Source organism: Dromaius novaehollandiae, chromosome 14 (genome assembly GCF_036370855.1).
Source record: "Dromaius novaehollandiae isolate bDroNov1 chromosome 14, bDroNov1.hap1, whole genome shotgun sequence".
Classification (NCBI taxonomy): domain Eukaryota; kingdom Metazoa; phylum Chordata; class Aves; order Casuariiformes; family Dromaiidae; genus Dromaius; species Dromaius novaehollandiae.
Window position 1 is genome coordinate 5,958,834 of NC_088111.1, and position 14,569 is coordinate 5,973,402.

The following is a 14,569-nucleotide window of genomic DNA, read 5'->3' on the forward strand; positions in this document are numbered from 1 at the left end:
ATTCAATATTCTAAAACTGAGTTTATTAGAAATTTTCCTACAAATGCTTTCCAGAAACTAGATCCTCTCTGGGAATGCCTCAGATTCCCCTAGCTTTGTTGTTTACTGATGTGAGTATTTAGCGTTTCTTATGATGTGGATGGTTGCTTAACTTTAATAGTTTTGATTCCACTCTGTTTTGGATGTCTCTTACCACAAGACAGCTGCACGAACACTGTCAGTGCTTTGCTTTAATGACTGCGTTTAGTAGTATATTGAATCCATTATGTAGAAAAGACCAGAAATTAGTCTGAGATGGCCCACAGGACCTTGAGTTTTCAGATAAGAATTTAATGATAACATAAAAGCTGCCTTAGAGTTGAGGGTGTGTTAGGGTCTTCAGGGCATTCTCATTCTTAAGTCACCAGTGTATTTTTTTTCTGTGTACTCATGATTTAAACACCAGCTTCAATTTGCCCGCAGAAGCGGTTCTGTCATCATGTTAAGGCTGAGGGCTCGTTCTGCAGCCACCGCTGAATGAACTTCTTCAGCAAACCCTATCTGAGAGCAGAGCGGTGGTTTCTTCATACCATAGATATAATAAACTTCTGCCTGTGTTGAGCTGGAGCGTGGCACCGGGGCCATTTGACACCACAACATAGTTGTGTGTGCCTTCTTCCACTCCTCGTCCTTCAGTCCTCTCCAAAACGGGGCAAAAAGTGTATTTAAGCACTTTATACAGCTGAACTTCTTCATGCCTTTGTAGTGCCCCCTCCTTCCAGTCCTTCTCTGTTTCTCTTAATTTTTCCTGCATTTGTCCTATCTTGTTAGCCATCTCCTTTCCAACAACCGATGAAATAACAAGAAGAAGCACAAAAAATCTTGCTGTTTCTTTAAGTGCTTGCTTTGAATTTGCTGCCTATTTATAGATAATTCATTTCAGCCACAGTGGCAGTCAATTAGAGATGTGGTGAATCCTTTCTTTCCAAGAGTGTGCCAAGAGAGGATCTTCTTAGTTCATTTGCTTTTTTATGAGTTTTTGCTGGAGGTTTTACAGTCGGTTTAAAGTTCCATTGGGGTTTGTTTATTTTGAATATATTCTCAAATAAAAGTGGAAGGGTTTTGCTCCTCTTCGAGGAAGTTAGAGGAGCATGACAATGGTGTGGAGGGTTGTTTGATTTTATTTGAAGATGGTTAAGTGAATGTGTTTACAGGTTTTTTGCTTCTGGTTTTCATCTGGGAGGATTTTTTTTTTTTTTTTTTTTTTTCCAGTGTAAGAACCGTCTTTGGGTAAAGGTACTGTTAGCACCACTTTTCCCCACCGACAGTAACACACTTTAGGCAAATTCTGCCTCTAAATCCTACTTTATTTGTAGTATAAAATTGCTGCGGTATAGCCTGGTAATTGTAAATCATGGCTGTCTTTGCCTCTGTGGCCTTGCGAAGGTCCCATAACCTTTGTGCTTTGGCTTCTCCTTTCATCAAGCAGAGTTGGCGCTAGTCATCTTCAGCACCTCGTGGGGTACGGCAGAGAGGTAGTGACCGGCATTAATCCGGGCATTTCCCAACCCATAAGGCAGGAATTGTGTGTGCGGCACAAGCACGTTGCAGGTGAGATGTTGCATGAAACCGGTGTTACTAGACTCAGTTGGACCTTTGCTGACTCCATGGGATGCGTGGAGGTGTGGAGCACTGCTGGCTTTTCCAAAGTGAAGCTTGTCTGCAAGGAGGCTGAAAACCACTGATTTATGCAGTGCTTGGAAACGCAAGTGCTCGTGTTCTTCAAGGGTAGCAGCTCCTTGTCGTGGGTAGGTGTGCGTTGGCAGTGGATGCTCTGTGGGGTTTTTTGTGCAGTATATTACTGGTAAGCACTAAGGATGTTTTTCTAAAATAAATTTGTAAAGCAAATACTGGTTTTTAAATTGAGTCTCTGAAAGGTGCTGGGTTTGCCAGAGCCTCTGTTCTCTGCCGAATGATAATAGCAGCCAGTAGCAGTACTAAGTTCCTCTCCCCGCTGCCCTTTTTAAGCCCACTGTTGTTTCTTTTCATGCCATTTTCAGTTTTGGCTTCTCTGCTGAGACTTTCAATCAGGAAGGAATCAATAATTGAAAAATTGCCCCTTTCAAGCCCATCAGTGAAGAATCATCAGATAGCAATGTCTTCTGGTCGCTTTTGGAGGGCTGGACTCAACCCAGAGAATAGGTATAAAATTTCTTAGGAAGCATCTGCTTGGCTTCCAAGTGTGAATACACTTCACACTTGAAATGAGCACTTCTCATGCCCACAGTGCTGTACAGATAATAAAATCAAGAAGCAGGGCAAAAGAGGAGAATTATCCTATTCATTTTCTCTTCTCACCTCCCGTGATACGACTCGATTCTTAATTCTGTGTCCTCCTAGGTCAGCTGCATTTAGAGCAGCCATCAGAGCAAATCAGCTGTGCTAAGCATGCTGTGACATTTGGAAAACCCTGTCTGCAACAGGAATTGAGCGGCGAGCTCCGGCTAATTATAATAGCTGTGTTTAAAATGTAATGTTTGGTTTATGAAGCAAAATCCAGCTATCCACCCAGACTAGAGATGGGGAATACTCTCTTAGCAGAGGAGACAGATTCTAAACAAACTCCGCTGCCACCGCAGGAGCAAGGGAAACACAAGCGTTGCTTCACCAGGACAAACATTGGACAATCTTGTCCCGGCGATAAACGTTGTTACCTAGCAACTTCCAAGAGTGCTTCAAATTTGTTGGAGATCCTTTGAGGTTTAGGCACTTTACCCGCTCTTCTGCTGGATGCAAAGAATGTGCTGGCCGTAATTTCACAAGCCTTTTCAAGGGCAGTGCTGGCCAAAGCCCTTCCCCAGCGTTCGTCTGAGCTGACGCAACCTGAGCGGCAGCGTGCAGAACCGGGACAAGAAACCAAACGAGATTAAAATTAACCCGGATGTTGTTTTAAATGTGGATCTTCACTTCCCCTGTTGCGTTTGCCAGGTGGCTCCCAGCGGTGGTGCTGGGGGCTCCTGCTGGGACCAGAAGGACAGGGAGATGCACCCATCACGCAAGGTCACCTCTCCCGAGCCAGCCTCGTGCGGTGCCAGCTTCCAGAGAGCCCTCGGCACCTAGAGGAGGAGGAGGCCTTTTGGTACTCAGGAGTGCTAAGGTCAGGATGAGTTGTTCAGGACAGTTATTTTAATAGTTAAAAAGATTAATCCAAGTGGCTGTGATATTAGGAGACAAGTATAAAAACAGAACTACAGCAATGTCCTGTTTAGCTTCAGATTTTTGGATTCATCCAGCCAAAGATCTTCTGGTGGGTGTCTAATCCATGCACAAAACTTTCACTCGAGGCTGAGCCTTTCCATCTGTACTGTTTTTGTCTGAATTTCTATTCAGGCTCTAACTCCCCTGAAAAGTTTCTTATAATGCATAACCAATACTAATGTTTCTCTCAAAAGATGTTGGCCATCCTCACCTGTCTTTAGATGCATTGCTACCCTTCAGCTGTTGGGATGTGAAGACCTGTAGTCTTTGGCAAGCAAGAATATTGTCTGGGTATTCAGTTGGCAACTCACTGCGAAGGAAATGCTGCCTTACGGTTGGTGGACTGACAGCATCTCTTTATACATTTAAATTAAAAGTGATACAATCACATAAACCGTAGTAACAGCACTGTAGGCAAACAGTGCCTGGATCCAGAGTAGTTATGAGATGACAGTGAATTGGGGTGAATACCCTTTTTCTTGACTTTGAGAAGTGCAGTGACAATGAATCATCTTAGTGATGAGATAGAGCAGTGCTGACTCACTGGGCTGAAATTAGAAGGGCTTTTTTAGGTAGAGATGTAATTCCACCATTTTTTCTGATGAATGGATAATAAACACAAGAGTGAACATTTTTGTTGGCTAATTTACAGACTTCATCAACTAAATGTCATTTCTTTCCCTCTAGCTATCTAACCTAGCTGGGAGAGCTGATAAGAGAGGGAGGGAGAACCTAGATCGAGGAAGGTGGTGCTGGAAAAATGTTGCCTGTAGGAAGGAGGGACGGAAAAGTTTATAATTTGGCAGAGATGTTGGCTGTCATACAGCCACCAGTTTTAATTTTTGAGTTTTCCTTCTCCTGGGTTTGGTGCTTGAGAATGTTTGTTTTCATCACGATATGGATTTGGACCCTGAACTCATTCTGCGGGCAACCTAAAGGAGGCAGAATGCAATTGCTGGTGTTAGTATTTTGCCAAAAAATTATAAACAAATGCATGAACAACCGCTCCCCCGCTCCCAACCACCTACGTTATTGCAAGGGCAAGGGATTTTGGCACTCATTAGCTCTGTGTTTTCTGCTAGTAGACTCTAGTGCTGCTTCCCGATTCAATGAAACCTGAAGAAAACGCCGTGCCTACTGGATCCCAGAATCACTTGTTACGGGACCTGCTTTGAAGACCACTTATATGGTGATGAAGAACTGAATTCTCAGAGGCTCTTTGTTCCTTTTAGATTTTGGGACTGGGATCTCTCCATTTCACCTTTGGAGATGTGATCACAGTGTGGTAAAACTAATTCTCTTTAGTGTCCTCCAAATGATTTGTATTCCTTTCCATTTTTCCCGTTTCCCTGTGGAATGGGCTGATACTCTCCTAATGTCTTTTGTTGCAGTGCCTAGTATATTAACTATCTATTTTACTTTTAGGAAGAGATCCGTGGTCATCAATTGATGGATAAATTTTAAAAATGCCAGGTTGTTTTTCTGCTGTTGGCTTAAAAATTTTGCTAGGGGAGCAGCAAAAGAGAAGGAACTCTGTGTTAAGACTGCACACAGCAGCTGCTCGGAGGTAGGAATATTTTTGAGTCCCCAAAGAGTGCATTCGTGTCAGAGGTTTCTCTGAGGGGTATTCCTGCCATGTGGAATGACTCCTCTGGAGAGCCCATCAGCACCCGCGGTCTCCCGGGTGCTCGGGAGATGCCATGTTGCCCTAGCGCATCGTGCTGGGAGCCCTGGGCTTGGCAGGGTTTCACCAGTCAGGCTGCCCTTTGCTGTAGGAGGAAGCAGCTGCAAATTCACATTTTTGTTTGGCAATGTATTCTCTCCCTGGGGGCTGCAGCACCGTTTGATTAGGATGGAGGGAAGCAGACCTACTGCAGACCTACTGCAAATGCGTATTATTCCTAGCAGAGCCATGCTAATCTCTGGGTCTCTGTGCTCTGTCTTAGCAGGGTGTTGAAGAAAAACATCAAGGAGAAACAGGAGGAAAGGAGTTGCCTGGCTGTTGCACCTCAGTCTCTCCTCAACCTCTGTTGCAGTTCAGAGTGTAAAATCGACAGCTGTTTGCTCTTGTTTTGAGATGTTTTTGAAAATCTGGCATTTTCTGTAACATGAAAAATCTAGTAACACCTAAGCCCCTTATTTTCCTACCTACCTGTTTTCTTGTGTGTTTCATTCTGGGGCTGGGCGGTCTGATCTCCAGGGATGCATCTTTTCCTGGATACTTTTTCATGATTGCTCTGTATTTTGCCATTTTTCCAGTTCCCTTTTGGTACTGTGCTCCTTGCCTGACAATGTGGGTCAGGTAGCTCAAGATAACGGTGTTGATGGGGGTAGATTTTGAGCTGTGCAGAATCTTTCTCCAAGTTATATATTTTATCAGTCGTGAAGGTCACCTTTGCTTGGAGGATGGGAGAGATCAGGTTGCTGCCACCTCTGAACGTGGAGGTGCTTGACTTTTCCAGTTAATATGGAGTTTAATCCTTCTACCGCCCGAGTGGCGTGGACTGTTCAATGAATTTGTGTCAGTAATAGCACCTTGCTCTCGGAGTTTACCTGGACTTGGTAATCCAAGACTTTGGGTTGTTTTAGAGAGTATTATCTTTACATTAGAAGAGGGGGGGAAAAAAGGGAGTTTCAGAGAGTTTAGTAATTTGCCCCAGACCTCTCAGCAATTGTTAGGCAGAGTGAGAACAAAGCAAGGTCTTTTTGCTGTGCTACAGGAATTACACAGCTTATTTTAAGCTAGTTCAAGTGACTTGCCAGACAGCAAAAACATGGGCAGTTTTTGTTTAGACTCATAGCTTCCTCGTGATTTTGTTTGCATCCTTTTCTCATAGAAGACCAGTGAGCGTTCTGGGTGATTTTGTGATCAGGAGCTTGCTGTTGGGAATGCTTGACGTTACTGAGTGACCGTGTCTCTTAAAACAGAAGAAGAGCAATTGGTCTGTCCTTGAGAGTTAAGAGCCAGAGAAAGATTTGGCTATTATTGTTTTGTCTAGTAAATCTTGATACTGCATTTGACAGGTGCCCATATCTTGCAGATGTTTTCCCCATGTCTTCAGTAATTATAACTATGACTTCAACAATTTTCTAATTTGCAGTGCCTCTTTGTTCTGTGTTTAGCACCCAAGTGCTTCTGCTTCATTCATCCTTTATTAATTTTATTAACCAGCTGCCTTTTGTCTCTCACTTGGGGGTGGCATTTCACTACTGCACGTCCAGTCCGATAGACAACTGGCTCTCAAATATGAGGCAGCTCTTGCTTTTTTGGGGGAAAAAACCCTTCACTGCTCTGCACAAAGCAGTAGTCTCCAGTCCCCGGGTATTGCCATTCGCTGTCAGATGCCCAGGAGCACTACCAGCCCTTCGAGGTGCAGGGACACCTTGCTACAGGCTGTCTGGTTTCCTGTGTTTTGTGCCCTTGCTTGGGGTGAAGTTAAAAAGTGATAGGACTAAATCGCATTGAAAATCGTGTAAGCCGTGGCCTGAGAAACCTGCTTTTTGTTGTGTTGTAAGGCTATCCATATAAGATAAGCTATGTTGTCAATAAGAACATGGTCTTTGATAGGTGGTTGCAACTTTTCTGCAATTTGGTGTGAGCTTCGTGATATTCATTCAGAAGTCATTGGGGAGTTTTTTCTTCTGCGTTTGTGAGACGGACATGGCTCTTCCTCCTCCTCCTCCAACCCAACTACTGTAAAATAACACGGTATCTTTGATGCTTTTGAAACTATACAAAATATTATATGTAGAAGTTATTTCCGAGTTATATTAAGGGTCTGCATTTCGTTTGATAACCAGGAGAGCTTTCTTGAGAAGAGCGGTGATGTCGGTAACAGCTGATGGAGGAGCGGAGCCAGGAAGAGCAGCAGTCCTGACTTCTTGGAGTCCCTCCTGTTTCTGTGCCTGGTGTTTTTCTGGGGTTTCTGTTTACATGTGAAGTAGGAAATACAGTCAAAGTCATGACAGTTGCTGTTTTTGGAAGGTATAGGAGAAGAATCCTTGGTGAAGGGAAGCAAGCTGAGCAGTTCAGTGCAAAATGCAAAACAATCTGTAAAACGGCATGGAAATTATTCAGCGATGTCCAATAGTGAACTCTGTTACTGATGTGATCTCAAATGATGCGCTTTCCTTGAAAGATCACCAATTTCTACTACGAAGCGTCAAAATGATATTTTAAATTAGAAATGACCATTTAAGCAGTGCAATTTTGTAGTGCGCTTCAGAGATGCTAAAACAATACCAGACTGCTGCCCATCTGCAGTAATGGTGTGCTAATGGACTGAAGGCAGAAGATGTCGGTTAGCATGGCATAAATGGATCTATAACTTTAAACAGGCAAATGCATGCATTAACTGTTGAAAGTTGAATCCCGTGGGTGAGATTTCAGACTGAATACTAATGAAAATTTCACTTCAGCTCTCACAATATTTTAATATGCAGGATCACAGTATGCAAATAAACTGAAGTCTAACAGCAAGTGGCCAAGTTACTTCTGTCACAGTCTCTGCCACCTCCACAAGTAAGCTGTCTGCAGTGTTGCTGAAATCAAAGTTTTCCTCCTGTTTTCACTACAAGCGAGAACCTTACAAAAATATCTTTGTACGTGAGGGAATTAGTGATTTCAGCCCTCTCTTCAAAATGTTCTTGTGATATTCCCCATGCAACTCATAATTCGTAATTGAATTCTGAAGCATTATGATCAGTGCTTTCCTTATCATACTGTCCTCCGAGTGCAGCCATGTTTCGGGGTTTTTTTCTATCTCTCAGCTGCAACTTTGATACATAATACTTTGCTTGTATCCCTTAAATCTGATGGAAAGAGGTGATGTGCCTTTGTTTTTCTCCTTCTCAAGCTTACGGCATCAGATAAGAGATGCTAGCTCGAGCTGTGTTGCAGGTCACATCACACATCAGCCGTTTAGCTTGAGCAGAAGAGCTTCTTCTTGTGCCTTCTTTTGTAAGAGATTAGATAAACATGTTATTGTGAAATTACACCTGGGATGTGGGGCAACCAGCACAGGAAACTGATTCGTGATATTAAAACATACCAGATTCCATTTGTCTGTTATTGGGAGCAAATATTTCCCTGCAAATTCAAGTTGTGTGTTAACTTTGACAAAGACGAGAGATGAGAATTTGTCTTACAAGTTAGTTAATTTGAAAAAGCTATTAATTAACATTCCGCCTAAATTTGTCAATCACCACAGCTGACTTGAATTTGCACACAGCTATTGCATGTAAAATATTACTAAGGTTATCTTGGGCTTTGGCGTGCTATATTCTGTGTTTTGCTGCTATGTTACAGCTCTTGCAAGCTGAACTCTCTCCTCTTACGTACCCATGTTGGACAGGTCCCCAGGTCCTCCTGGGCACCTGCAGTTTGGATTGATAGCTGTGAAAGCACAGCCCAAAGCGAATAAACAGCCATGTATATTCACAGGTATTTGTCCCAGATGAGGAAAATAAAAATGCCTGTTTTTAATCCTAGGTAGCGAGAGTTCTGCTTGTTTCTCTTCCTTGTAAAGTACCTGTGTTGTGACTGTTAGATAATAATGTTTTCTGATGAAAGCATAGGACTAAAATGTTGTTTCCAAATCAAGGTTGTTTTGATTTAATCCCTGTATGCAGCGCACCTAATTTTGCTTTCCCAACTCTTTGAAGCAAGCGTTAATTTTATGGCTTTGGCTGTTGCTAATCCTGTGCTGTGCTGTACCTATGAGCTATTTAATGTGCAATGTTGAGGAGTAAATTAATGCAGGTTCACAAAGAGCGCACTTCGATTTGCTAATTGCTTGTAGAACGGGGGTATTGTTGTGTAGAGAAAGACTGTTCATTAGAGATTGAGTAGCTAATTTTTTCGTAAGAGCAATTCTCATATTTGAGCAGCTCACTTGTGGGAGAGGGCAGTTGGCTCATGTTCAGCATCCGGAGGAGAGTTGGGGGCTGTTGATAAAAACCAGTGTTGTCACCTGCATCGTAATCAACAGATCCCTCGGCGTTTCATTCATTAATCCTGACTGCCCAAACTCCTCCGGTGGTGTCAGTAACGGCTGATGGAGGAGCAGAGCTGGGAAGAGCAGCAGCCCTGACCTCTTGGAGTCTCTCCTGCGTGCTTGGTGTTTCTCCAGGCTTTGTGTTTACATGTGAAATGTGAAATACAGTTGAAATAATGACAGTTGCTGCTTTTGGAAGGTATAAGAGAAGAATCCTTGGTGAAGGGAAGCAAGCCGAGCAGTTCAGAAGTGTCTCCTTGGGAGCTGAACTGGGTCTTCTCCTTGGGAACCATTTCTGCTCCTGTTCCAGCGATGAGCTACCATATCCCGGAGAGGGACCGATCACAGTTTGTCTTGCCTTTCCTGCATCTCTCTTTTGAGGAAGATAGTAGCACTGACAGTAGATTAGACCATGTTGTCATATTAAGGTGAATATTTTGAGTTGGCAAACCAATTTTTGGAGGCTTAAAGTAATTGAATACTTCAGATGAATTTTCTTCTGTTTATGCTATTTATTTGATTTTCTTTTACCTGGTTGTGCTGCCTTTAGTGGACAGAATGGACTTTACATATATTTGTATATCTGATTCTTTAACTTGAAATCTGTTTGCTTATCAGATTTCTTAATCCTTCAGCTCAATGATCCATGGGAATTTAACATGTGTATTAAGTAATGGGAATTTCCTTGGAGCTTGAAGATAAGACTTTTATGCCTAGTCTAAAATTCAACATGAAAGTCTTTCCTACTGAGAGCAATTCCCGAGACACCAAGGTGAACGTGTTCAGTCTGAAAGTGTGTAAAATGGAGTTGAGCTACATATATGTAGGACACTGCTTTTCCCAGGACATAACTCTGAGATGGGGCTGGCAAACGGCTGCAGTGTCTGCCGCGGTTGCCCTGCCCGACTGGGGACTCGGCTTTTGGTCGGGGTCCTGGGGTCTTGCTCACCATCTCCATTTCCAGCCACCTTGTCTGGCTTCTGTCCGTTGCTCATGCTTTTGTTGGCTGCCAGTGGGCAGAGATGATTGAACGAAGAAATCCAACAGTTTATTCCTGAAAGAATAGTTGTAGGAAACAGTATAACAATATTTCTTTCCGCACTTTCTGAGGCTGCCCAATAAAACGCCCGAGGCGAGTGGGGATGCAGGGTTCAGCTCGCTGCTCTGGGCTGTCCCAGGGCCTCTGCAGCCGTTTCCTTAACTTGCAGTGGTGGCTGGCAGCTCCTCTCAAGCACTCTGATTAAGTGAGATGTGGGGATAAGTTCAGAGCCTAATTTCTTCTTCATAATTAAAACTGTGCATCTGTCATGCTGTTGGTGATTAGGTTGTATATTCTTGTGGCCTACGAGGAATATGGCAGTGAATCATTTTGCAAGCAGCTGTCCTCTAACAGCTGAGCTGGGTTCAATATTTGATTTAAGCTAATAAAAAGCCTGGGGTAGGGCTAATGCTTACAAACTGGATGTGATAAAGCATTCAGATCATCTGTTTCACAGGCAGGCAAGATCAGGCACAGAGGACCCCACTGGAGGTTTGGGCTCAGTCGTGTTTGGGCTTTGGCCATTGGCTCGCAGTGGTACTTGGTCCCAGCTTGGCTCCGAGCACACTGGCCGGTGGCCTCTGAAATTGAGGCAGGATCAGCTGTGCTGGAGATACCTCCTTGTTCCCAGCTGTAGATCGTACGGTAACAGCTCTCAATGCATAAAATATGTCCCTTTTGCTCTTCTATGTGAGCTGTAGTCAAACCATACATGTAAAAGTCTTTTAATCTTCATAAATCATTTCTTCCAGAAATGTAGTAAGTTTGGTTGCTACTCTCTAAATTCCCACCAGTTCAACTACTCTTTCCCTTTGCATTGAGCTACCTAGAAATAAATCCAATAAAGAAAACAGATGTTATGATAACATTATTCTCTGATTGCTTCTCCAAATCATATTGGTCTGCCAATATTGTGTTGCGGTTTTGGGCTTGCTGTCCAGATTTGCCTCTAGGTCTCTGCTGACATAACAGTCTGACAGGTTTGCGTTTGGTTATTTTTCCCAAGACATATAATATACACTTTAAGTTAAATGATGTAATATTTCCTGCTTGTAGTTCTGATTTCTCGGATCCCTTTGTATTTTTTCTTTCTTGTCCAAAAAGTTTTGCAGCCTCTCTCTGAAGTGAAATACATGAAGTTTTTTTATATGTTTTTTCTGAATTTTATCAAGTCTTTGTACTTAAAAACATTCTTATGGCATCTGGTTGAACAAGTTCCCAGAGTGATGCTGCCTTGATATTATAAGGAAAAATATTTTCACTGTGAAGGTGATCAAAGATTGGAACAGGTTGCTCAGAGAGGTTTTGGAAATTGCCTCCTTGGAGATATTCAAAACTCGACTGGACAAGGATCCTCAGCATCCTGATGTAACTCACCCTGCTTTGAGCCCTTCCAGTCGAAATTATCCTATGATTATAGGGTGTACAGTCTAACAGGAGACTGAACAGAGAAATGACATAAAAATTCAGCAGTGGTAGCTACAGTAAACAAATATATAATTCTTAATATCTCTTTATGTCTAGTTTAGGAGAGGCCAGTATTTCCCATATAAAGGTCATATATATCTTTTTATAGATAAGGCCAGTAAATATACTGAAAAGTTTTATTTTTGCCAAAAACAGTCAGTCCTAAGTTGTTTCGCAAAGGTTGCACTAGCGTCTCATAGATAGCATCTCTGAGCAGACTTTTTCTGCTTCGTCTTCGTGTGACTTTCCTGACTCCAGCCTGCTGGTGCAATTCTACCTGCTTGAATATTAGTGGGGAAAAAAATCTTTCCCAAGCGTCGGCAAATTTATAGTTTCCTGATGTCTTGGCATCAAGCTCTGTGAAAATTTCCTTTTCTCTTCTCCCTTGCTTGTACGTATGCTCTGCGTTCAGTTGGGACCGGCACCTCCCGCGGTGCTCAGTGAGCATGTTGCGTTTCCCCCTGCCAGGTCCCAGGCTCGTATGAAAACCCCAGTCGTCTTACGTGACCGTCTGCTCCTCAAATAACGTCACATCATTGCAGACCCTGCATCGTCGGCCTGTTTGGTTGGTTGGCTGCAGAACTGAAGCTGCTCGTTCTGTGCTGAATCCGGAGACTGTCGTTTTTTGTTTGCTCGCGTTTCAATGCGGTTGCCCTTCAAAGCTTAATATTTTCCTTTTCACTGTAATAAACTGCTTGCTGTTTGCCTCTGGTTTGGGCGTTGTACGCAAAAGACCCATTTCATGTGTGGAGAGACGTTGTTAGAGAGGCTCTGGAGGGTTTTAATGGATATCTGCTGGAAATTGTATGAATTAGTTTGTAGGAAAGTTTTTTAGCTCTTGTCGGGTTTGTTTACATTGTCGAAATTAGCTTCTCTGTCATCAGTTGTTGTGACTGTTTTTCAGGCTTTTTGCTAACCAGAGAAAGGCTGATTGCAGGCAGCAAAGTGCGGTGAAATAGAAGACGTGGGAAGAAATTGCACTGAAGTAGTATATGTTGTTTCTCTTAACCATTTCCAAAGTACTGATTTCTTTTAAAATTCTTTTTCATAAGTAAAACTATGTGAAAGCTCCTCCTCTAAGTCACGTTCCCTTTCTTCCCCCTCCAAATTACACAGGTTTACTGTAAGGTATTTCCACCCTTTTAGAGACACTTAAAACTTCTTTTGTTCTTTTTTTTATTTTTTTTTAAACCCTTGCATTAGGACCTTTTCTCACAAAAACTTAGTTGCAGAGCGGATTTGCCCAGTATTCTGCCACAACAATTTTGGAGACTGCCAAAATCAATCATGTACCCCATTTTCTGTTCAGTTGTCTAAACACATCCCTTTTAGGAGTTGTGGAACAAATCTCTCCTTTTTCCAAAGTTCAGCTTAGCAATATTAGGTGTTGCTAGACCTTTCTTTTTGCAACTTCCAGAGAAAAGGGAAGGAAGCAGGCTCCTCTGGCTAGACCATGGACTGAAATTTGGGAGAGCTCATCTGGTTGATTTTCTCCCTGTAATAAACCTCTTCTTGTGTAGTTAGACTGCAAGCTTTTGGGGGTAGGATTGTCTTGTGTAACGGGATGTGGATAGGACACAACAAGACTCCATGCTTATAACTCCTTTTCAGTGCAGTGAAAGTCACATTGACTTTGGTGGGGTTTTTTGGTTGAATTTAACATTCATAAATGTGTCCTAGACACTAGCTAGATCTTAGAAGTATCTTATGAAATGAAGCTGGTGACCAAGACACTGGGTAAAGCTTACATAGTGGTCAGTTTGGTAGTTATTTTATATACAATAGTCTTTGCAGCATTTTGGTTCTACTTAGTCCGTATCTCAGAATTGAAGTGCTGTGAGCTATGATAACTCACGGTTACAGGGAATGGAGGCAGTGACTGAAAATGCATTTCTGACTATGTTTTATATTTTTTGTCTTGAAGGGTCAACTGTCTCAAGTTCTAGAAGAAGTAGGAAACCAGAAGCAAAGAGCAGAGATGGTAAGTGTTCATCCTTTTTTTTCTTTTTTTTCCCACTGTTTTACAGAGCAGTAACATATGCAAAGTTCAGTGCCTTTGAACGCTGGATCAGTTCCAGATTTTCAGATACGAATAGCAAATAAACTTTGCAAAGGTTTGTATCACTATTGCTAGTCTTGGTGCTATCAGTCTCCATACTCACCTGGAACAAGCGTTGGATGAGATGCAATGGTCTTTATTTTTCTAGCAGTTTGCCTTCGCTTTGCTAGCAGTTCTGGAAGAGAAGCAAGCATTTAATTTCATAGTGAATTAACCCCTTTCTTTGGGGGCCTTTGATTCAGTCTCGAGTGTGCAAAGGACAAGCAGATGAGACAGAATATACTACAAAGTAGTTTTTTATAACGTCTGTTAACTTTCTGCTGGTTTGTCTGTTTTGTTGGCAGTTCCTTCAAGGACCAAAAAAAAGCCGGAGGCCACACAACCAGGCCAGTAGAGAGGATCATAGACACTTTCATGACTATTGTTTATGATTCTTCATATTCAGGAATAAATGAGGTGTCAGCGTTAAACCGTTCTGTGAACCAGGGTTTTTGCAAATGGGCGAGTTGTGGGATTCCTCCTGCAGCTTTTCCTGATCATAAGCAGACCTGAGCAGTACCAAAAATGTGGACGCTAATTCTGTAGATTTTTTTCTTTTTTATGCTGGATGAATTTTGTCAGTGATGAAAAGGCAGGCATACATCAGTGGCTGTTGAGTAGGCAGCAAACAGACTTCTGCTCTGAAATCCGAATGCTAACCTCTAGTGCTAATGCTAGTCTTTTTAGGTCTCTGCTTAGCTCTGCTGAGGTGCTGAAGGTCAAAACTGATGT

General features: G+C 42.5%; 1 protein-coding gene across 2 annotated transcripts in view; it reads left to right on the top strand.

Moving 5' to 3' along the window:
- Window positions 1-14,569, top strand: part of MAD1L1 (mitotic arrest deficient 1 like 1) — a 371,406-nt gene that overhangs the window by 169,916 nt on the left and 186,921 nt on the right. For both annotated transcript variants that reach the window (XM_064520181.1, XM_064520179.1), the window contains exon 13: window positions 13,664-13,720. In XM_064520181.1, the coding sequence (XP_064376251.1) occupies window positions 13,664-13,720 (57 nt within the window). The remainder of the gene's footprint in view (window positions 1-13,663; window positions 13,721-14,569) is intronic.